The sequence below is a fragment of the Telopea speciosissima genome, chromosome 2, assembly GCF_018873765.1.
Source record: "Telopea speciosissima isolate NSW1024214 ecotype Mountain lineage chromosome 2, Tspe_v1, whole genome shotgun sequence".
Lineage (NCBI taxonomy): Eukaryota > Viridiplantae > Streptophyta > Magnoliopsida > Proteales > Proteaceae > Telopea > Telopea speciosissima.
The window spans coordinates 59,637,012-59,660,221 of record NC_057917.1 but is presented as its reverse complement, the minus strand read 5'-3'; the positions used below and the strand labels follow the sequence as shown (position 1 = coordinate 59,660,221).

Sequence of the window (23,210 nt, the reverse complement as noted above, 5' to 3'; positions counted from 1 at the left end):
CAATTTGTCTACCAGGAATAAAAGCAGCTTGAAAAGGTGAAATGAAAGAGTGAATACATGATTTTAATCTAAGGGCTATAATTTTGGAGAGAATCTTATAAGAAACATTACCCAAACTAATTGGTCTAAAGTCAGATACCGATGACACCTTTTCAGATTTAGGTATAAGACAAAGAAGAGTATGGTTCAAACCATGTGGGATAGAAGCCGTTTTAAAGAAATCAACCACCAGCCCAAAAACATCAGGATGAATTAAGTCCCAATTTTTTTGAAAAAAATCAGCGTTGAAACCGTCCATACCTGGTGCTTTCAAAGATCCAAAGGAAAAAACTACCTTTCTCACCTCCTCCAGAGAAGGAACATCACAGAGAAAGTCAGATTCGCCTGCCTGAAACACAGGAGGAAAGAGGCACTCCACAAAGCTAGCATCCAGTGGTTGGGGAGAAGTAAACAGCTGCTTCAGATGAGATGCAAAGAGGTGAGCCACTGCCTTGGGATCATCAACTAGATTGCCAAACTCATCCTTGATAGATATAACATTCCGCTTCCTGAGATTAGTTTTAGTGACAGAATGATAGAATCTGGTGTTACGGTCTCCATCTTTAACATAAAAGTGTCTGGATTTTTGGAGCCAAAAAAGTTCCTTTGCCTCAAAAATCCACTTCAATTTTTGAGAGACACGTTGTAGGGAGTGGAAATCAGGGCTATGTAGATCAGATTCAGAAAGCTGGGCAGCAAAGAAACTACTTTTAAGGTTAGCAACATGGCCAAAAACTTCTTTATTCCACTTCTTTAACTTGTTAGAAAAAGAAGTAAGTTTACAGGGTAAAGAAGCTCCACAAGTGGTTTCCCAAGATGAGTAGCAAAAAGAAAAGAAATCCGGGTGGACTGTCCAAGCCTCATGGAAATGAAAAAGTTTTTTATAAGATGGGCGTACTGTAGTTGTTCTGAGACAAATGGGATTATGATCAGAACCGACAGCAGACAGCTTAAACGAAGAGGAAAAGGGAAAGAGTTCAAACCATGAAGAAGAGGCAAAGACCTGATCTAAACACTCTTTGATGAGATGGGGCGGTTTCTGTTTATTAGACCAAGTAAACCGTGAACCAGGTAAAAGAATTTCTTGAAGGGACAAGGCAATCACCAACAAAGACAGTTTAGAACCGGATTTAGAAAGAGAAAAAGGGCCACCACCCAGTTTATCAGTGGCACACAGGACTTCATTAAAATCCCCAACCACGCAAAATGGATCATTGATCGATGAAAGAAAGTCCCTCATAGTACCCCAATAGGAAAACCGTTCAGCAGCATGAGGGGGAGCATAAATACAGATAATCCAAAAAGGAATAGAGAGGGTATTAGCAATTTTGACTGCGATAGTGTTGCCCAAACAAACACACTGCAAGACCGAAATCGCAGCCTGAGCCAAAACCCAAAGACCACCCTTTTTTCCATGCAAACCCGAGCTATTAATAAATTTAACAGAAACATACGAAGCAAAAGGGGAAAGATGGCGTATGCTATCATGATCCGTGCACTTGGTTTCACAGAGAAAAGCAATATCAGGCTTATATTTAGAGAAATGGAAATCCAAACATTTACGAGTAAACCTATTCATGCAACCACGCGTATTCCATGCAAAGATCAACATTATAAAATAAAAGAGTAATGGAAAGTGCAACATACATAAACGGAAAAGTCTTCGTGGAATAAAGGCTCTTCGAGAAGCACAAAAGTTGAGATTCCAAATGAAGTAACACCAAGCAATAAGGCAGATGAAGAAAACACAATAAAGATTGAACAGCCAACAGACAATGGAAGGAGGACTTACAGGGTTTGGCGCATCCAGACTCATAGTACTATATCTCGCGATATATCGGTATCTCGGGCCTACCGAGATATTCGAAATTTCGCCGAAATATTGCATTTTTTTTGTAATATTTCGGGAGTCCATCTCGGTGGGTATTTGGCCATATCTAGGCCTGATACTTCATGGACACCCTTATTTAAGCTAAATAAACACATTTAAACCTTCATATTGCAAAAAAAATGAACTCAAAGTGGTGTTTTGGATTTGCACCCTTGATTGACTGTATACGGTCGGACCCTGTTGTATAAAATAGTTAAATACATATTGTTTAAGTACTAAAAGACATAATAAGAAATTTAAACAAAGTAATGAAACAAAAATAAAGTCAAATGTAGCTTTTAGTTTAAACTCATAAAGTCATAAGTGCATAAGTCATAACTCATAAACTTCATAATAGTCAATAGTTCAATACTCAATACACAGTATTTCTACGAAATTTACTGAAATATACCAAAATTTACCGAAATATACTGCTCAATACATAGTATTTCTACGAAGTATAACGAAATATACCAAAATATATCGAGATATACCGAAATATACCGAAATTTTGCCGAAATTTGAACTTTTTTCATTTCGGAATCCCATCTCGTCTCGGTAGTGTCGAAATTACCGAAATTTACCAAAATTTTGGCTATATTTCGCGAAATTTTGTACCATGTCCAGACTAACTATAGGAGTAGGAGCATGGCCCGTGGAGGCAGAAGTGTTGTTCTCCACATTTGTTACAATTGGCCCACCCCGAGTCTCACCCAACCAATCATGAACCATCGCAAGAAGAGAAGCAGGGTCAGACGAGAAGGTCAAAGCATTGAGCATGGAGCCACGAAGATCAGAGAACTCGCGGAAAACAAGCTGCAGAACAGGGAAGGGAGAGAGTTTCCTTTTCTTAAGAGGTGGTTAAAAAACAGCGGCACCTTCAAAGATTGCATTCTGGTCGACAGGCAGTGTCAGAGCGAGCGGAGCAGATTGGATTTCAAGATAAGGGTCCAAATCCAAAGGAGAGGGCCCTAGCATGCCAAGGAGCACCCTCGCAGGAGGTACAGGCGAGCCCGACAAAGGCACAGGCATATCATCTTCCAAAGGCTCCAATAACCTAGACAACACAAAGTCAGCATAGCATTCCCCGTCCTTCTGATCAGTGGAGGGTAAGACGAAGAGGGAAAGCTGGAGATCCTGCTCGAAACAGCCAGAATTAAGGCCAATACCTGCAGTATCCAACTCCGGTAGCTCCCAATCCATATCCGCGAGCACCGCTTCAGACGCCCCGTTCAAAGGACCAACCTCTTCACTGACTTCAGTAATAACTGGCTCAGATGACAGCATGCTCTGTGAAGTAGTTGTAAGACTCCATGCCTCCTCAGAGAAAGGTAAATTGGATCGAAACCCCTCAAGCCCAGTAATATTAAATTTGAGAGGGCGAGTAAGAGCAAGTTCAAAGCGATTCTCAGATGTAGAGGGAACCGAGCACACCTCAGCCGAATGACACAGGCAGCCACAGATAAAACAAACCTGAAGCGCTTAGTAACGGAGGTCAACCGAAAGGAAGTCCCCCCGATCATTCCTAATCTTAGAATGAAGACAGAGTGGGCGCTTCCATTTTATCATGACTTTCACTCGAGCAACAGTCCGGAGAAGCTCGACGTCATGTTGGAGGTAAAGCTCAACCATCTTACCAACACAAGAAACCGCCTGCTTTAGAGACTCAGCTGAGAAAGCTCCCACAGGTACCGGACTAACCTGGATCCAGATAGGGATCAGTTCACGTTCACTGGTGAAGAGAGGATCATTCAGAGCATGACGAACCAGATGGACCAGGCCTTGACCGCACCACCAAGGACAGAGAGAGAGGAGGCGTTCTCGTGAAGTATGGTTAGAAACATGTAACACAAACATCCCTTCACCAATCCAATCAAAATCAGTAACCCCCATAGGCCTCCAAATATGGAACAATTGCGAGCGAAACAGCTCCAGGGATGGTTTAGGGAGTCCCACTGTGAAGCCAAACAGAACAGGGTGATCCAGGCTATACAAGAAATTTAAATTCTTCCCATCAATGCCATTTGCCAGAAGCTCCTGATTGAAGGTCCAATTCGATTCCAGAATTAATTCTTCAGGCGAGCCGTGACGTGGATGATTCAAGTTTCACCCCACGCCGAAATCCAGTTTGCGGCGGCTATGAGACGGCCGTCGATTATGATAACCGGACGATCTATGAAAGGCACTGTGATGACGCAACATGGACTGCGAAGAAAATGCAAACAAAACACAGTGAGAGAAACACGGCAAGACCCCACAAGTGAGATCAAACAGGAAGAAGTAGCAGATAATCAGTAAAAAACAACCAATAAAGGTGAAGCAAGCGGCAGTGCAAGCAACACAAGGCAGATGGCAAAACCCCAAACAAGGAATCAAGCCGAAAGCAAGATGAACAAAGCACGACAAGCCAGTCCCACCAGAGAGGAGCTCATCACGCCAAAGAAAGAAAAAACAGAAAAGAGAGGAAAAGCGCAGAGAAGCACAAAGAAAGCGATGGCCAAGAGAAAGGTAGAGATGGAAACAGGGGTGGGGCAAAGAAGCAAAAGGTCAGCTCAAATCCCCACGTAGTCCTTTAGCACCAAACCCAACTGGGTAATAAAGAGGGTAGATGAGGAAGGAACAGCACAAGCGAATGTAATAAAGGAACTGAATTAAGAAGAGCAAGTCATGTTAGCATACGCCACCAAAGCCAAGCTCCCCACAAACGCCATCAATCCGTCACTCACTACTCTAAAATTAGTGAGTTTTCTCTAAGAGAGAGAATGTGCCAAAGAAAAGATTAGCGAAAAAGAAGCGAAAGATTGTTTCTTTCTTGAATCTATTTTTATTCCTTCTAGAGTTGGTGTCTTATTTCACATTGGGCCCTCTTTCACTCCCATCAGATTATCCCCCATGCGAAAGATGAGTTTCTCCTCCTTTTATTCTGCTTTAAGTTTTTTGGATGAGAATTTTATTTAAAGTATGGTTTAAACCGGATAAACGGAATTGTATTTGTCTTTTCTGATTAGGGTAAGAATTTTCCCTAAGCTTGAAAACAAGGGTACTCCCTTATTATGATCTCTTTTAATGCTTGGCATCCTTTACTCATTACTACCCATCTTGGATATTAGTATTTTGTATAGTTGATGGTTATTTAGTCCAAAGGGTTTAATCTTTCTTCTTTTGATGGGTAAGCAAAAGCTTTTATTGCTAAAAAATGAAAATAGTACAGGACAGTTTTGATAATTCATACGAAATCCAGAAACCATTTTCAAGGTATTTATTTAGAAGATACAAACTAAAGCTAATGCTCGGACTCGTAATTTTGATCTAATAATGTTACATTGAGCTTTGGGATATTTCCTTTCTTCCTGAACTTTTCTTCTCTGCTGAATCTTTTACGAGGGAAAGATGGTATTCCGCTAGTATGTTGTTTTTTCCTGCCGGAGGAGTGATTTGGTTCAGATTGAAAGATCTGAAAGAGCCAGAGGGAGGCCTAAATTAACCCTAGGAGAGGTGGTGAGGAAAGGCATCCATAGCCTAGGCCTTCTACCATATATGACTTCGAATAGAGCTGATTGGAGAGCAAGGATCCATGAAGCCGACCGCATTAAGTTGGGATAAGGCTATGTTGTTGTTGTTTTTTTTCCTGCCAACAGGCAACAGTTGCTTTGGTGATTATGCTCATTTAGGCATCATTCATGGCTTTAAATTTTGATGCATTTGGCTTATATTGATCGGAATGTATTAGTTTTCTCTAGCATCAGATTAAAGCTTAGATGTTATCGAGAGATTTTTAGTTATGGCTAAAATATTAAGGTTTCTCATAAGGTTTTCATTACTTTGACCAAAAACAAAGTATAAGTTACATGGTACCATGATACCCAAAAAAATAAGAGAGGGATTAGCTTATCTGTCATTTGGATCAGCCAATATGGACCAATGCAGATTGGTATTGGTTGAAACTGATCCAATCCTGGAATTTTCCTGTATCCTTGCTAAAACGTGATGGGATACACACACACACACACAGGCACAACCAAATCTACACGATCTGGTCTAAGGCCTGATTTGGTATGATTTCTATTTCAATTTCAGGGGGTGATTTCTATTTCTGAAATTGTTTGGTTTGATTTCTGCACCTTATTTCAGTGAAATAGAAATTCTGAAATAGCTGAGGAGCTGTTTCAGAATTTCTATTTCATTTGGTTTAGCACTCTTGCTCTTGAATGAACACATGGTTAATTTCATGGGCAAAGTAGTAATTTCATGTTAAAAATAAAACACCACCCTTCTTCTCCTAATGGTCTCACCATCACCACCCGCTCCCACCATTGCCACCGCTACCACCACCCCACTCCCACCATTGCCACCGCCACCACCACCACTACAACCACTACTACCCTGTTACCACCACCACCACCACCACCACCACCACCCCCACTATTTCCATGTCACCACTACCCTGCCACCACCGTCACCACACCACTACCCCGCCGCCACCACCACCATCCTTCCCAAAGAAATATAGAGAATCTATTCTTAGAATTTGAACTATCAAATGGATTTTTTTATTCTTGAAATATTTCATATTGATACAACGAAAATAATTTCAATTTTTTGACCAAAAATCTATTTGTTGACTATTTCAAGAAATCAATCCAAAATTGAAATAGAAATCATACCAAATCAGGCCCAACTCTAGATATCATTCGGTGAATCTACATTTTGTAGGACCGAATATTTATTTGGATCCTCTCCATTGAGCATCTCGCCCATTGAGCAATTGGGACCATTACATACTAGGGCCATCTAGATATTGTAAGATGAAACACAACACCTAGGATACATTCAAGCAAACTAAAAAGATCTTCCAATCTTGGCTTGAGTTGCTTAAATCCACTTGGATGGCTTGACTTGATCTTCCAATTTGAGCTCCTCCAATCCATGACAAAAATCTTTTGAGCAGCTTGATATATTCCAGATTTCCAGTATAATGCTTGGATTCAAGAACACGCTTCTCAATGCTTGGAACCTGTATATTCATTACAGCTATAGGAAGAACATTATAGCTTTTCCATACACAAATAGAATGTAATCACCAAAACATGAAATCCATTTATATCCAAGATTGTATATAATGCATGGTTTGTCTCAACAAATTGGTTTTGAATAATTTGAATTGTTCATTGTCTTTTCTGATTGTTGGAGTAAGGCTGAGTTGTTGTTGTATTTCTCTTTTCTATTTAGGATAAGAATTTTTCCTAAGCTTGAAAACAAGGGTACTCCCTTATTATGATCTCTTTGAATGCTTGGCATTCTTTACTCATTACTACCCATCTTGACTATTAGTATTTTGTATAAATGTTGATGGTTATTCAGTCCAAAGGGTTTACGCTTTCTTCTTTTGATGGATAAGCAAAAGCTTTTACTGCTAAAAAAAGGAAATAGTACTGGACAGGTTTGATAATTCATACGAAATCCAAAAACCATTTTCAAGGTATTTATTTAGAGGATGCAAACAAAAGGTAATGCTCGGACTCATAATTTTGATCTAGTAATGCTACATTGAGCTTTGGGATATTCCCTTCTTCCTGAGCTTTTCTTCTCTGCTGAATCTTTTATGAGGGAAAGATGGTATTTTCCTAGTATGTTGTTTTCTCCTGCTGGAGGTATGATTTGGTTCAGATTGAAAGATCTAAAAGAGCTAGAGGGAAGTCTAAAATAACCCTAGGAGAGAGGTGGTGAGGAAAGGCATGCATAGCCTAGGCCTTCTACCACATATGACTTCAAATAGAGCTGATTGGAGAGCAAGGATCCATGCAGCCGACCCCATTAAGTTGGGATAAGGCTATGTTGGTTTTTCCTGCCAACAGTTGCTTTGGTGATTATGCTCGTTTAGGCATCATTCATGGGTTTAAATATTGATGCATTTTGCTGATATTGATCGGAATTTATTAGTTTCCTCTAGCATCAGATTAAAGTTTAGATGTAATGGAGAGATTTTTAGTTATGACTAAAATATTAAGGTTTTTCATTATGTTTTCATTACTTTGACCAAAAACAAAATATAAGTTACATGGTATCATGATACCCAAAAAAAAAAGAAAAGAGGGATTAGCTTGTCTGTCATTTGGATCAGCCAATATGGAGCAGTGCAGATGGGTATTGGTTGAAACTGATCCAATCCTGGAATTTTCCTGTATCCTTGCTAAAACGTGATGGGATACACACACACACACAGGCACAACCAAATCTACACGATCTGGTCTAACCCTATGTGATATCCTTTGGTGCATCTACATTTTGTAGGATCTAATATTTCTTGTCCCCATGAATTCTTGGATGGAGAGGACTTGAAATTTTGAAGGAATCAAAGTGGTGACCGTAAGGCAACGGTATGGGTATTAGCAGTTCAGGTTAGAGTGGTTTAGCAGCAAGTGGTGGTGGTTATGGGTTCAGTGGCAGGAGATGGTAGCGGACTCATGGTGCTGTTGAATGGCGATGGGCCAGTATCTTTGATGGATTAGAGATAATGGTGGCAGTGGTGATCTGTGGTGGTGATGGTACACTGATGGTTGCAATGTTGAGCTTAGTGGTGCGGAAACCATGGCAGCGGTGAGCCACAGTGGTGGTAAACTGTTAATTTTTTTTAATGGTGAATTAGTGGTAGCAATTGCTGCATGTGGCTTACTGAATGTTGATTGGTGACACTACCACTGGTGATGCACTGTTGATGGGAATAACGAGTTGCTAGTTGCAATTGTTAAGAGGGGAGGTACACTTCCTTCCACTGATGAGATAAATATCTTCACTAGGGCTAGTCTGACACTGGTTATACGTTAGGTTAACATCATTACTATAACATCAAGTCGATTATATTTGCCAGCCTTCAAAGACCATCTGAAGTTTCTCTGGTCCTTCATAAATGCCTCTTTCATCTTTCAGTAAAGTTAATTCCTCCTATAAAAATACATTTGATGAGAACAAATAAAAAAAGAGGTGGTTCTTGGGACACAATAGAATTATCAAGGGATACATGAAAAAAATAATGTCCCATGAGTGTCCCTGTTGGTACTAAAGTAACTAGGAGACTATGGTAGCATGGTTTAACAATACCAGGAAATCATAGTTTGTCCATGTAATGCACGGATTTCGACCAAGGGTGTACCTTAACCTGAAATATAAAATTTTCTCTTACTGTTAGGGGAATATTGGGAATAATCCTATCGTAAGCTGAATTACTGAGACATATTTGCCTATCTTTTATCAAAATTTGAATCTGTTGCTTAATCTGGACTTGGTAAAACATTCTTGTCATGGTGAGCTTCATGAAAAAGTGCATGTCTGGGTCACTTGGTCAAAAGTGAGTGTCAAGAAAATTTCGCAGGGATATGGAATCTTATTCACTTCAGAGATGCAAAGATCATAAGTTTTTTATTTTTTATTTTTGTGTCGGTGTTTTCTGTCAGTTAAGATTAATGCACCCATAGTTGTCAAGGCGTCGCCTAGGTGGCGCCTTGGACGCCTTGTTCGCCTAGTTGGTGTCGCCTTGAACTTTGGCCCTCTCCACCGCCTTGGATCGCCTCACTGCCGTGACAACTATGAATGCACCTCAGGACACAAATTATTGTAATAAAATTTTCTTCCAGAAGAGCTCTGCTGTGTAGGAATTGTGGATCAATGTTTGTGATGTTGAAGATGTGCCTCTCCATTATGTCAAGTGTATAGAATGCTAATTTTGCACCAGAGATCTGAAAGTAGACCACTTTGTTAAATCCCCTTGGTGTTTTTATGTTTGTGCCTTTTTCTTTACTGAATCAATCTATCAGCTACTTGATCAGCTTGACAAATCTTTTTTTTTCCTTGTGCTGGCAAAGTAGAAGCAAGTGCCAGAATCTTCGTGTTGAAGTAATGCCTATTAGTTTGTTCTATGATATTAAACAAATTTGATAAGTCTCTGTTTTTATGTTGAAAATTTGAAATTTGAGGCATGTTTTTTGTTGTCTAGGTTGGGGAAGATTTGACAGAGGGGGAAGCACGAGTGCTGGAAGAATATGGTTGGGCACCAAATACTGGTTTAGGATCTATGCTCAACTATTGCGACAGAGTTGTTCATGACAGGAAGAACGAGGACGGCTCAGAGTGGAGGTCAAAAATTGGGAAGTTTCTGATGGATGGCTATAATGGTGGGACTACTGTATTGTCCAAACTCCCGAAGAAGGCCATAGGGTACAAGAGCAATCGAAACCAACAATTCATGGAGTACATGGACACTCAAAGTCCCAAAGTTACAGAATTCAACAAGGTTAGTCCGAGTCCACAAATTGTTGATTACAAGAGTAATCAAATCCCCCATATCATAAAATTCGAGGGCACTCAAAGCCCAAATATTAAGCTGGAGTTCAGTTAGTGTGTACTTGTAAATATTTATAGCAGATGAGACAAGTAGAAGATAATTCAGGGTTAGATTAAAGCATAATTTTTCGTCATTTGTAGATATTTGTAGCAGATGAGACAAGTAGAAGATAATTCATGGTTAGCTTAAAGAATAATTTTTCTTCAAGTGTAGATATTTATGGTTTCCAGACATTTTTGTACATAACAAGATTATTCTTGAAAATAATTAGTTTATTTTTGTAGTGTATGTATGCCTCTTCTCTTTGTATGATCAATGTCTCTGTCATCTGTGGTGTATCATATGTTTAATACCTTAGTTTGGGGATTAGTTATTGATGTCGGCGGGGCGGAGGTATGTTTCCGTGGGTGTTTACCTGGACTCTGCACCATATATTGTGAGAATTTCAACCGATTGGAATTGGCACTATCCTGGGCATTGCAAGTATGACTAGTGTTGCTGTGTTACCTTGCACAGGCACTGGGTCTGAGATTTCAAAGGGAGATCACAGTTATATCATCCATTCTAAAGAAGATCATGTAATCCTATTACTTAAATGCCTTTCACGGAAGCACATGAGAAATACAAATGTTGAAGAATGTAGGTTTATTTCCCTTTTGTTTCTCTGATTGAAAGAAAGTTCATTCCCAAACAACAAAAGCTAAAGAATGTAGTCGGTTGGTCTTGTGGCAACTTGATCTCTTGAATATGCACATCAATGTCATAAATTGAACAAATTCATATTTAGACCAGTAGTTTTATCAAATTTACTGACCATTATTTAAATGTGCTGTGCATCTATTCAAATTGAAACGCATGCTTTGTTTTCGCACTACCATTAAAAAAAAAAAAAAAAAAAGGGCTCATGTTCTTTGTGCCGCAGCGCACAGACATATGGGCCTGCCACTCAGGGGGGTAGGATGGTCATTGCGCCCACCTCCATGTGTCTGGGCGCAGCCTGCACCCCCGGCACAGAGAACATTCTCCTAATAAAAAATCTTATATATTATATTTTGAGGCAAGTCAAACACATATTTAGATTAGTGCTTGAAAGGAACTACTTATACATAAATGCCCTCTCCCCTCCCAATCAAACACCTATTTAGATTAGTACTTAAAAGGAACTACTTATACATAAATGTTCTCTTCTCCCCCACCCCCTTCTGGGTAGAACAAATCTTTCATTAAAAAGAGAACCAGAGTCCACATAAAGTCTTAGAGTTGAGTAATCAACAACCAATCTAGAAAGTACCACTCCAATTATATTTTCAGAAGAGAACCCAGAGAGGCTATTTGGTGCCCAACATTGTCCAAACCATCTGTTTAACAAATTTAGAATATGCCTTTCAATATCCAAAAAGATAAAGGTTCTTGAATTTGTTCAGTATAAGTAAGAAAACTACTTATTTCCACTTCTGCTCTGCTACATTCTAGTAGAATTCAGCCATGTATGGATCTCCAGTAGCGCATCCCTTTCGTCAACTCCTCTACAAAATGTTGGCTGAACGGGTTGTAGTTAGAGGGACCTCCTCCATAACCACAAGAAGCCTTGAACTTCTCACTTCTCTTGAATCCTACATCAAAAAGTTTACAACATAAACAAGAAAGGAAAAATAAAGTTTGGTAGACAGACGAAGATGCATCTTGGAGATTACAGATCACATGAGAAAACTGGCTATAAAAATATACAGACAAAGAAATTTCCATATCAATACATTATTGGGGTGACAATGAAGCAGTCTAAATGGCTGATCCACTCTAGGCCTAGGTGAGGGTGTTGTGTTGGTTTTGATAGATTCAAAGTGGCAGGTTTAGACATGATACCGTGACATGTAGTTTTTGATGAAACATCCATTATATAGACGGCCATATGGTTAAGAAAGGTCAAACTTGAAACATGGCCAATCTGATGAGCAGAGAGCAACCTATCTATTCACTGGTTAGAACAGGGAAATCAACATCCACATTACCAAACACAATTCCCCCACACAGGCAACCATCTCCATCCCCAGGGCAAAGAAAGGTAATCTTAGACACAAAACAGTTTTAGAAAGAATAACACTTTTAATATCATTTACCATAGCTTGTAGGGTTTGCAACCACATCAAAGATAAACTTCTGGAAGTCCACTAATGTGACATGTATATCCTTGAACTGGTCACTGAGAACATGAAGGGATTTTTCTAACCCATCATTTGCAAATTCCACTACAGCATTGTACACTTGAAGGCATCCAAATCGATCAGTCGAATTGAATGATCCCATAGAACCTAGAGTCAATGCTAATGGGGTACATCCAAGGGCAGGAAAATTGAAGACCAAAAAATTCTTTGCTCCTTCCTTCTGAAGATCCTGAATAAATTTTTCAAAGACATTTTTTAGATTATAAAAGGAAATATGCGAATCAAAACTTCATTTGAGATTTGAGAAATATTGAACAAATGTTAATTTTCTAAGTTAGAACTCATACTTGTATGGCTTTGGTGATAGCTGATATTACCAAAGGAACTGTCTTCTGTTGTAGGATTTAGATTGTCCCTAAACATAGCTATAAGGAAGTCATTTGAGCCAATACAGATCACATAAAGCCCATTGTTGAATGCCTCTAATGGAGGAACATGAGAAACTGCACATCCTGGTTAATGAAGGCTTAATCAATAGGGAATGCAATACTAATAGAGACATATAATACTAACAGAGCACAAAATGTGGAAGTGGAGCAATCTAATATAGGATTTTACTGAGTGAGAAATTGCTTACTTGATCTATGTTTGGCATTTAAGGATTTGAAGACCTTGTGCTTGAAACTAAGGAATTGAACAGCTGTAGGGGAAGGAAGAAAGGCACTGGATCAGTGATGTTTTGAGCTGTTGCTCCTGCAACTGCAAAATTGATGCCATATCTGTAGTTGGGATCTATGTTGATGAAATAAGGTTGAAGAAATGGCAATCCCCATTTAGAAGCAGTAAATAAAGAGGGCAATTCAATCATCTTTGATGAGAAACATAAACCATCTTTAATCACTAGTAAAAAGCATTAATAAATTCAAAACTACTTCAGGATTGATTTCTTACTCAAGAAATCTATAATCAAACGACCATCTGAGTATCGCCCAGAAGGAGCATGGAAGAAGGTAGAACCATATGGAGACTTATCAGCATCAGCATAAAATGGGAAAGCTTCAACTGCATTTCCAGTATCACTCAATGAATCTCCAAAAACAAAGATTGCAGGAGGAGGGCCACTTGAGTACAAGCGGTCCACTGTAAAGCTCACACTCTTGCTGAAGAGGAAAGTGGTGGCTAAGAAAAACAACATGAAAGAATGAATTAAGTCTGCCATAGTCTTAATTGTCCTGAAATTTCAATTCCATCTATACATAATAAAGTAGTGGATGGATGGATGGGTAATGGGTACTTGTTTTCTTTGCTTGACTTCAATGCTTTTCCTTCTATACTTTAGAATGGATTATGATATGAACATTATTGGAAGATTTTCAAAAAGTTCATTTTCTCTGGTTTGAAATGGAACACAATCCAAACATAATTAATTAGCTCACAGCCTGGAGCTGTCCTTATTTTTCTGGGGTTTCTGGCTGAGTAATGAGGAGGCCGTAAGGGGAGAGGAGTCGCTCTCCACTGCTTATCTGCCATGTGTCTTATTTCTAGATGGAGGATTCCTTCGGAAAATTATCCTCTCCAATTCCTTAAAGTGTGGTAGTGTTAGGTGGAGATGTCGACACCTTGCAACTGTTGCATCCAACGGTCCACTCTCATTGATATGGACTGTTGGATGCAGCAGCTTCCAGGTATCGACATCTCCACCTAACACTGCCCGCACTGCCACACTTTAGGAATTGAAGACGTTATTATCGGATTCCTTCCGTTACTGATTAATACTTTTTCCCTTTATTTTTTTTCTCCTTTGCTCTATCTGAAAAATAAGGGTGTCAATGTAGAATGGAAAACAAAAACAACTGAAATAAATTGGTTCGATTTTTATTTTAAATTTTTTTCTCTATTTGGTTTAGTTTTGGTTTTATGATTGAAACTGTCAAACTTAACAGAATTACTCATTTTTTAACCGAATAAATCATAATTTTTTTTCCCCTTTCAATAAAAAAAAAAAAAAAAAAAAAAAAAAAAAAACTCTGACAGAACAAATAAAGGTTTTTTTTTTCGGGTGAAGATCTTTTTAACCCAAATACCTAGAATAGCCTAAATCGAATAAAAATTGGGTCAGAATTGAATCATGAACCGATTATGAAAAATTGAACTGAAACCAAACCGAGTTGTTTCAGACCTGATTTGAAAAATAGGCTCTTATTCGATTTCAATTTCCAAATATTATATCTTAAACCGAATCAAACCGTTTACAAAAATTGCCCATGAAGAATAAAATTTGATTGTTGTAACTCATGCAAAAGCCGTTGCGTTTGCATGGGAGCACAAAAAACAGAAAGTGAAGTTCGAGACAAGAATCACTTCCTTCCGTGGGCAGCAACAAAGGAAGGGATTTATTCTGATAGATTACCTAAATTCCCCAGCTTCCTTGAAGTTTAATCTCTACATTGGATTGCCACTTTACCAGATTCTCCGGCAATTAAAAGGGGGGGTGGGAAAGGAACAGTAAAATTGAAATGAAAACCATTTCAACCTGCAATTGCAAGCACTGCTTGTACCATTCAAGAGGTAGCCGAACCCCGAGTACAGAAGTTCTCCACCCTAAAGGAAAAAAAAAACCAGAACTTTCTTGAAAATCCCCTAAGGTTGTTAAACGCTTTGGTTCAGTTCAGAGTATAGTAGGTAGAAATCGAAATCGAATCGTTTATATGGTTTTAGTTTCTCGATTTTAAACGATTTCGATCTTGATTTTGTTACCAATTTGATGTAATAGGTTTTAAAATGGTCCTTAAACTGTATGTTAATGGTTCTTAAACGGTTTTGGTCTCGATTTTATGACTCTAAAACTCGAATAGATGAGATGAAGACGAAAGGAAAAGGTAACGACTAACAAGTTAATAAATGGTTCTCATTGGTTTATTAAATGGTTTGGTTCATATTCGATGTAATAGTTTTTATAAGGTTTCAAACCATTGATAAGTAATTCAAAATCGAACCGAATCATATAATAAACGATTTCATTTTCAAAACAAAACCAAAACGTTTATTAAACGGTTTTTCGGTTTTAGTTGCAACATTTGATTCGATTACAGAACAGTTTCAATTAGATTTTGACACCCTTACCCCTCCCAAAAAATAATTTTTGCAGTAATAATTGCCACATACACAAAATCTCAGTCCACAAAGGAAGAGGTGGGGGCACAAACTTAGGTTCTTTCAAGAGTGGAAATCGTGTAATGAAAAGACTTTGTGGATCCCTTCTGTGTTTTTTGGATAATACAAGGAAAAGACTCTCTCCAGACCCCACAGTGGCGAGAACCTCGTGCGCTGGGTACACCCTTATTTATTTATTTACAAGGAAAAAGACCTTGTTGAAAGTACAACTTAATTGCATTGAATTAGCACAATTAACTCAACCAAAGGATCAAAGAGATTGGTGATATCTTCTGCCGCCACCTCCAGTGTAGTCAACCTGATTTCAATCGCTTCCAAATTTTTTTTCTGTTCTAACAAAAAAAATTTTTTTTTTTTTTTTGCAACACTCTCAAATCAGTTGTTTTGGTCATGGGCAATTCCAATTTAAATCAGCCGATTTTATTTTGATTTTTGAAATAGTGATTGGAATCGATTTTGATCTGATTCCAAATTGACACAATTTGGGTTAATTCGACAAAAAATAATTACAAAACCCATTTTAGATTGGCTGTGGACGATTCCTCAAACCCTTGTTAAAATACCCTAATTTTTTGGGAAAGATATTGCTGTCTGGTTGCGTGGCCCCTGCACCAGGATAGGGACTAATGAGAGCACACACATGGGTATCAACATGGATGAGATTTTTTATTTGATTGACAAGACATTTATCCACCGAGAAAGATGTTTCAGCAATGGAAAAACCAATTCCCAAAATTAGGTCTTGAAGACAAGACCATTTCCTATGGGGAAGGAATGTTAGGCACTCTAGAAGCCATCCATGCAGATGTAGTGGGATTTTTATCGTCTCCAATTATCTGCCCCTCCATTTTCTCCAATTCCTCTCATAGGGGGGCAGAAATGACCACCCTATCCCTTGCCCGAACACACTGCCCGGGTGGGGTTCACTCCCCCCTATTCGAGGAATTGAAAAAAATGGAAAGGCAGATAATTGAAGACGATAATTTTCCAATGTAGTGAGTTGGTTATTATGTATGTAGTGGTTACTACATGTTAGTGTGGTTATCATGTAATGTTGTCATGTGAGTTGGCTCTCTAGAAACCATGCAGTTTCTCGGTGAAGAGGTTGACCCACAAATCTAATTAAGGTCACCATCACTCACCCTACATGTTGAAGGTTTGAGCACGGATCATATCCTTTTGTACAAGTACCGTCTAAGGCCGTCCAAGGCCAATCATATGGAATCCATTATGGGACCTGCAGGAGTGGACTCCATGTGACTGACCCTAGATGGCCTTGGATGGTACTGTACAAGGACATGATCCGGTCTCCGAAATGTTCTTCCCTATTTTTGACACCCATCCAAGTACAATGATAGCTATAGGTGAAGGAATTCCTCTTTCATTGTGGCTTAAGGAAAACTCGATCCCTAATTTAAAGTATTTTACCCTCTTACCCTAACTACCTAACTGTGACTTGTATGATCCATCCATTATCTCACACTTTTTTGAGTACATATGTGAAAAAAAAATTATTTAACTTACCAAAAAATTAGTTTATTATTCAAGTTAAGGCAAAAAAATATCGTAACAAAGTATTTGACATCATAACCTTAAGGGGTACCAACAAGAAAATTCCCCTTTAAAATAACTGAACTAATGATCCTAAAATGCTGACAAGATTAAAACTACAAATGTAACAATGAAACCAAGTCCACCGAAAGGAGAGATCCCATCTGCTGCAGAGCTTTTGATAGTTGGACTGCCACTAGAATTCCCATTAGTACCTGAAAAAGGGAACATATAATCAATAAGATTCATTAAAAACTTGAAAATTTATGGTTATAGTTCTCTCTCTCTCTTTTGTTGATAGAAATTATGGAGTAGAAGAAAGTTTTAGAACCTCACCAGCAGAATTTGTTGGACTAACTGGTGAAACAGCAGGTGAACTGGCTGGTTCTGTAGCAAAAGAAACAAAGAATAAATTTTTATAGGTCGAAGCAATATATTATTAAAAATAGGTGCTATATATTTGATCAAACAAGATCAATTTATCTGGGACTGATCCAAATTGTCTCATTAATGATCCCCTCTCGGAATTCGGTTATAACTTATAACAGGCTTGGAACCACCGATTTGCTCCAATTAACTCAGCCGATCCGGTTGAATAAATTGAAATAAATTGAAACTGTGATCCACCAAACATATTTAAATAAATCACACGATCTATAGTTCCAATATAAAGAGAAGAAGATTAAACCCAGTACTAAAAATCTTAAAAAACTGAACCCAAAATTAAAAAAGGAAGATCTAATTAGTTACCTTTGTTGCACACAGTCATATCAACTTTGATGCCACATCCCTTTGGAAGCTTCAAAAGATCTACCTGTGTAATGTTTAGAAAATTTAAAATCACTGGGTTGTTATAGAGACCACAGAGGCATTTTGGATCATCAGTGACAATTGCCTTCAATGGAATACAACACGTCGGAGGTGGCGATGACGGATCTTTCAAAGAAGGCTGGCAAGGGATGAGCTTAATAATGCAAGACGAAGCATCACCACCAGTGGCTTGAGAGAAGCCCAAGAAAACCCATGAAAAGAAGAGAATCAAGAAAAACAAGGACTTATAAGATTCCATGGTTTCCCAACAAGAAAATTAAGCAATATTAAGTACTTTCTAATATCAGATAAGAAGACAATTAAAAACCAGAACACAGAAACGAATTGAAGGGTTTAAGGGGGTTTAAGGTTTTGCTTCTTCTCTCTTTTACTTATATACTTTTTCTCTTAGAACGAACGATAGGAGTGTTTGGATGGTTATAGGATTAATGTTATTAACAGAGAGACATGTAAGTGTGAATTATGAGAAAAAGCTTTCCTTATATTACTGGGATTTCTGGCTGAGGGAGACAGGGTGAAGAGCCCGGAGTAAGTTGAGAGGAGTTACTCTCTAACTCCAACTAAGCTTTTGATTTCTTATTTATTTTACTTTTTCTTTTTATTTTTTTCCCCCTTCTCTCTCCCTCTTTTATCGGAATCCTATCTGAAAAGTAAGTGGGTCAATTTAGACTCGAAATCGAAACCAACTTAAATAAGTTGGTTCGGTTTTGATTTCAAATTCTGGAGTATTTTCTCTATTTGGTTTAGTTCCGGTTTTATGATTAAAACTATCAAACCAAACTGAATTACTCCTTTTTTTAATGTTTTAATTAACGTGGATGATAAATTATGACAAAATATTTGTTGGATTAAAACTTTTTGTTAATGGTTCTTAAACGGTTTTGGTCTCGATTTTATGACTCTTAAACTCGAAGAGATGAGGTGAAGACAGAAGGAAGAGATAATTAGTTCCTAAATGGTCCTCAGTGGTTTATTAAATGGTTCAGTTCATATTCGATGCAATAGTTTTTATAAGGTTTCAAACCAAATCGAATCGAATCATGTAATAAATGGTTTCATTTTTAAAACAGAATCAAACCATTTATTAAACGGTTTATTGATTTCAATTTCAACGTTTGATTCAATTTCAATAAATGGTTACAATTTGATTATGACACCCTTACCCTTCTCACAAAAAAAATTTTTAGGCAATAATTAGCACATACACACAAAATCTCAGTCCACAAAGGAAGAGGTGGGGATACAAACTTCCCTACTTTACCAACTTTGCTTGCAGTTTCTTACTATACATTCTGAATAACCGTAGTTATATTAAACATCTAAGGCCTGTTTTGGTATGGTTTCTTCTACCCAAAAAAAAAAGATTTGGTATGGTTTCTATTTCAATTTAGGCCAAATGTTCTCTATGCAGCAATGCAGGCTGCACCCAAACACATGAGGGTGGGCGAAATGATCACCCTGCCCCCCTGAATGGGCAGCCCATGTGTCTGGGCGCAGCCTGAGCTGCTGCAGAGAGAACTTCCGCCCTTCAATTTAATGTGGTGATTTCTATTTTGAAGATTGTTTGGTTTGATTTTTATACCTTATTTCAGTGAAATAGAAATCAATTGGAATAAAAAACTTCTGAAATAGCTGAGGAGTTGTTTTAGAATTTCTATTTCATTTCATTTTACTCTTGTTCTTTAATGAGCACATGATTAATTTGATGGGCAAAATAATAATTTTTTATTAAAATAAAATACCACCCTTCTTCTTCTCCAAATGCTCTCACTAGTCACCAGACTCACCACCATCATCCCACTGCCACCACTTTGCCACTACCACCTAAGGATGTAAATGGATAGTCGAAAATCAGTATTTGATCTGGGTTCGAATCCGTTTAGGGGTTTTCGAATCCCAACGGATTCGAACCCGGGACTTTGGTCTCCAAAAAATAACCAACTCCGTCTAAAAGATAATCAGATATAGATTCAGATGTTTTCATTTCAAACCGGATAATATCCGATTAATTTACTATCCGATTGTGAAATGTGATTAATTTAATATTGGGGAAATATCATCCCCCTCCCCTCTAAACATATGATATATTACTATATTAACCTTATTATAAATACTTTTATAAAGATGTTTTGATAATATGCCTAATCCAAGTCCTAACCCAAACCTTACCCATGATTCCACAACCGCCAACCGATAATCGGTAATCAGAGTCGGAAATCCGTAATTGCTATAGGTCAGATTTGTTTACTAATGAGATAGTTTATGGATCGGATAATATTCGGGTATCCGATAAACTCCCGAATTAGAATATAATATTAGTTTTTAAAATTCCGTCAGATATTAGATCGGATACGGATACAGATATACCATTCAATAAATGGATTTGAATTCGAATAGTAGTAAATCCGAGCCAAATCTAATCCATTTACATCCTTGTTGCCACCGCTACCACCACCGCCACCATTGCCACCACCTCCCACCATCACCACTACCATGCCACCACCAGCACCATCCGCTTCCTAGCCATGTGCCACCCCCGCCACCGCCACCCTTCGCAAATAAATATAGATATTCTATTCTCATAAATTTAACTATCAAATAGATTTTTTTTTATTCTTAAAATATTTCATATTGATTTAACCAAAACTATTTTAATTTCTTGATAAAAAAATCTATTTGTTGACTACTTTATGAAATCAATCCAAAATTGAACTAGAAATCATATCAAAGTACACGCATGGACATCAATATGGATGAGATTTTTTATTTCATTGACAAGGCACTTTTCCAGCCGAGGCTACTTGGGAAAGATGTTTCAGCAATGGAAAACGAATTCCCAAAATTAGATCTTGCGGACAAGACCATTTTCCTAAGCCATCCATACAGGTGTAGTGAGTTGGGTTAAGATGGTTGTCATGTATATAGTGGGTAATTACTATATAGTTAGTGTTGTTATCATGTAATGTTGTCATATGAGTTGGCTCTCTAGAAACCATGTAGTCATTATTAAAGTTTTCTCGGTGAAGAGATTGATCACTCATAAATTTAAGGTCATCATTACTCTCCTTATATGTTGAAAGTTCGAGCGCGGATCATGTCCTTGTACAAGTACCGTCCAAGGCCATCCAGGGCTAGTCATAGGAGGAATGGGTTCCATGTGATTAGCCCTGGAGTGCCTTGGACGATACTTGTTTAAGGGTCTTTGAAATATTCTTCACTGTTTCTAACACCCATCCAAGTACAATGATGGCTATAGGCGAAGGAATTCCTCTTTCATCGTGGCTTGAGGAAAACTCGATCCCTAATTGAAAGTATTTTACCCTCTTACATGAACTAGCTATCTGTAACGTCTATTATCCATCAATTGTCTCACACTTTTTAAGTACACATGTGAAATGAAACTATTTTATGTCACCAAAAAATTAGCTTGTTATTCAAAATGGGGCAAAAAAATAAGGTAACACAGTAATTGATATCTTAAGGGTTACAGCAAGAAAATTCTTCCTTGAATTAACTGAACTAATGATCCTAGAATGCTGACAAGATTAAAACTACAAATGTAACAATGAAACCAAGTCCACTGAAAGGATAGATCCCATCTGCTGAGCTTTTTGATGTTGGACTGCCAGTAGAATTCCCACCAGTAGAATTCCCCTTAGTACCTGAAAAATATGACATATATTTAATAGGATTCATTAAAAACTTGAAAATTTATGGTTATAGCTCTCTCTCTCTCTCTTTTGTTGATAGAAATTATGGAGTAGAAGAAAGCTTTAGAACCTCACCAGTAGAATCTGATGGTGAAGCAGTAGGTGAACTGGCTGGTGCTACTGTAGCAAAAGAAACAAGAATAAGTTAAAATTTAATAAGTTATAACACCTCCATTGCATATGTACTCATCATAAATCTAAGCAATACTAAAAATGACAAACTAAAAGTGGGTGCTATATATTGATCAAAAAACAAGATCAATTTATCTGGGACTAATCCAAATTGACTCAGTGATCCCCTCCCGGAATTCGGTTATAACAGGCCTGGAACCACCGATTTGCTCGAATTAACTCAATCGATTCGATTGGATAAATTGAAATAAATTTATTACAATAAATTAAGGGGGAAAGTTTTCATACACGGCCGTGTAAGCATACATGGTTGTGTCCCCTCTCACAAAGAGTTGGAAAAGTCATAACCCCCCCCATTAATTAATGCCTTGAAACTCCCACCCTCTCACATACACGGTACAGCTGTGTAATCCGTGTATGAAAACTTTCCCCATAAATTAATTGTAATAAATTGAAACGTCATTTGGGATTGCTGCACATCTTAAGCAATTTTATCTGTTCAACCTTTGGAAACATTATGTTTGGTATGCATTCAGAAGTTAATTTTTCGGAATACTAAAATCTTAGAAAACTGAACCCAAATTAAAAAGGGAAGATCTAATTACCTTTTTCACACACAGTCATGTCAACTTTGATGGCACATCCTTTTGGAAGCTTCAAAAGATCTGCCTGTGTAATGTTTAAATTCTTTAGCATCTCTGGGTCGTTATAGAGACCACAAAGGCATTTTGGATCATCAGTAACCATTGCCTTCAATGGAATACAACACGTCGGTGGCGGCGCCGATGAAACCTTCAAAGAATCTTGGCAAGGGATGAGCTTAGTAAGGCAAGCTGTAGGATCACCACCACTTGTTCCTCCTCCAGTGCCTTGAGAGAACCCCAAGAAAACCCATGAAGAGAAGAGAATCAAGAAAGATGAGAAGAACTTAAAAGATTCCATGGCTTCCAACAAGAAAAGCAATTAATTAAGTACTTTTTAATTAAAGAAGATAATTAAAAACCAGAACGAACACAAAATTAAACAAAGGGTGCTTTGCAATTTGCTTTCTTCTCTCCTTTACTTATACTTTTCTCTTAGAACGATAAAAATGGGTTGGGTAGTTAATTGTAGGATTACTACAAACAGAAGACACTCAAATTCTAAAAGCCCATCTTCCTCGGTAACCAACTAATTAATTTGGTTAGTGGCTAACTACAACGGTAACTTCTTTCTAAATTTTAAAACATTCCCCCAATCAATTGGAAGAGTGTTTTGTGGAGGAACAGAAAAGTCAAATACAGAAAGAAGAAAAAATTTAGGGCAAACATGCATGTGTCCATGGATGAGACGATATCGTCTTATATTTTGTTTCATATCAGTTGTCTTAGGATCTCTTATTTCTTATTTGACTTTTACTTGTA

The 23,210-nt window shown here is 37.9% G+C and overlaps 2 protein-coding genes and 1 long non-coding RNA gene across 3 annotated transcripts in view; 1 reads left to right on the top strand and 2 right to left on the bottom strand.

Moving 5' to 3' along the window:
• LOC122651526 overlaps positions 1–10,383 on the top strand; it is a 56,091-nt gene extending 45,708 nt beyond the window's left edge. The window contains exon 11 of the mRNA XM_043844935.1: positions 9,900–10,383. Within this exon, the coding sequence (XP_043700870.1) occupies positions 9,900–10,301 (402 nt within the window). The 3' untranslated portion in view covers positions 10,302–10,383. The remainder of the gene's footprint in view (positions 1–9,899) is intronic.
• A 1,407-nt stretch (positions 10,384–11,790) lies between these two features.
• LOC122651527 lies at positions 11,791–12,921 on the bottom strand. Its single transcript, XR_006331471.1, has 3 exons — positions 12,757–12,921; positions 12,365–12,638; positions 11,791–11,860 (listed from the first exon to the last, which is right to left on the bottom strand). It is a non-coding gene; the product is annotated as an uncharacterized LOC122651527 (long non-coding RNA).
• An 8,572-nt stretch (positions 12,922–21,493) lies between these two features.
• On the bottom strand, positions 21,494–22,749 carry LOC122650938 (non-specific lipid transfer protein GPI-anchored 9-like). The gene is made up of 3 exons (XM_043844297.1): positions 22,413–22,749; positions 21,751–21,795; positions 21,494–21,627 (listed from the first exon to the last, which is right to left on the bottom strand). Exons 1-3 carry the CDS (start codon positions 22,747–22,749, stop codon positions 21,494–21,496), a joined length of 516 nt encoding a protein of 171 aa, XP_043700232.1.
• Between the last annotated feature and the right edge of the window lie 461 nt (positions 22,750–23,210).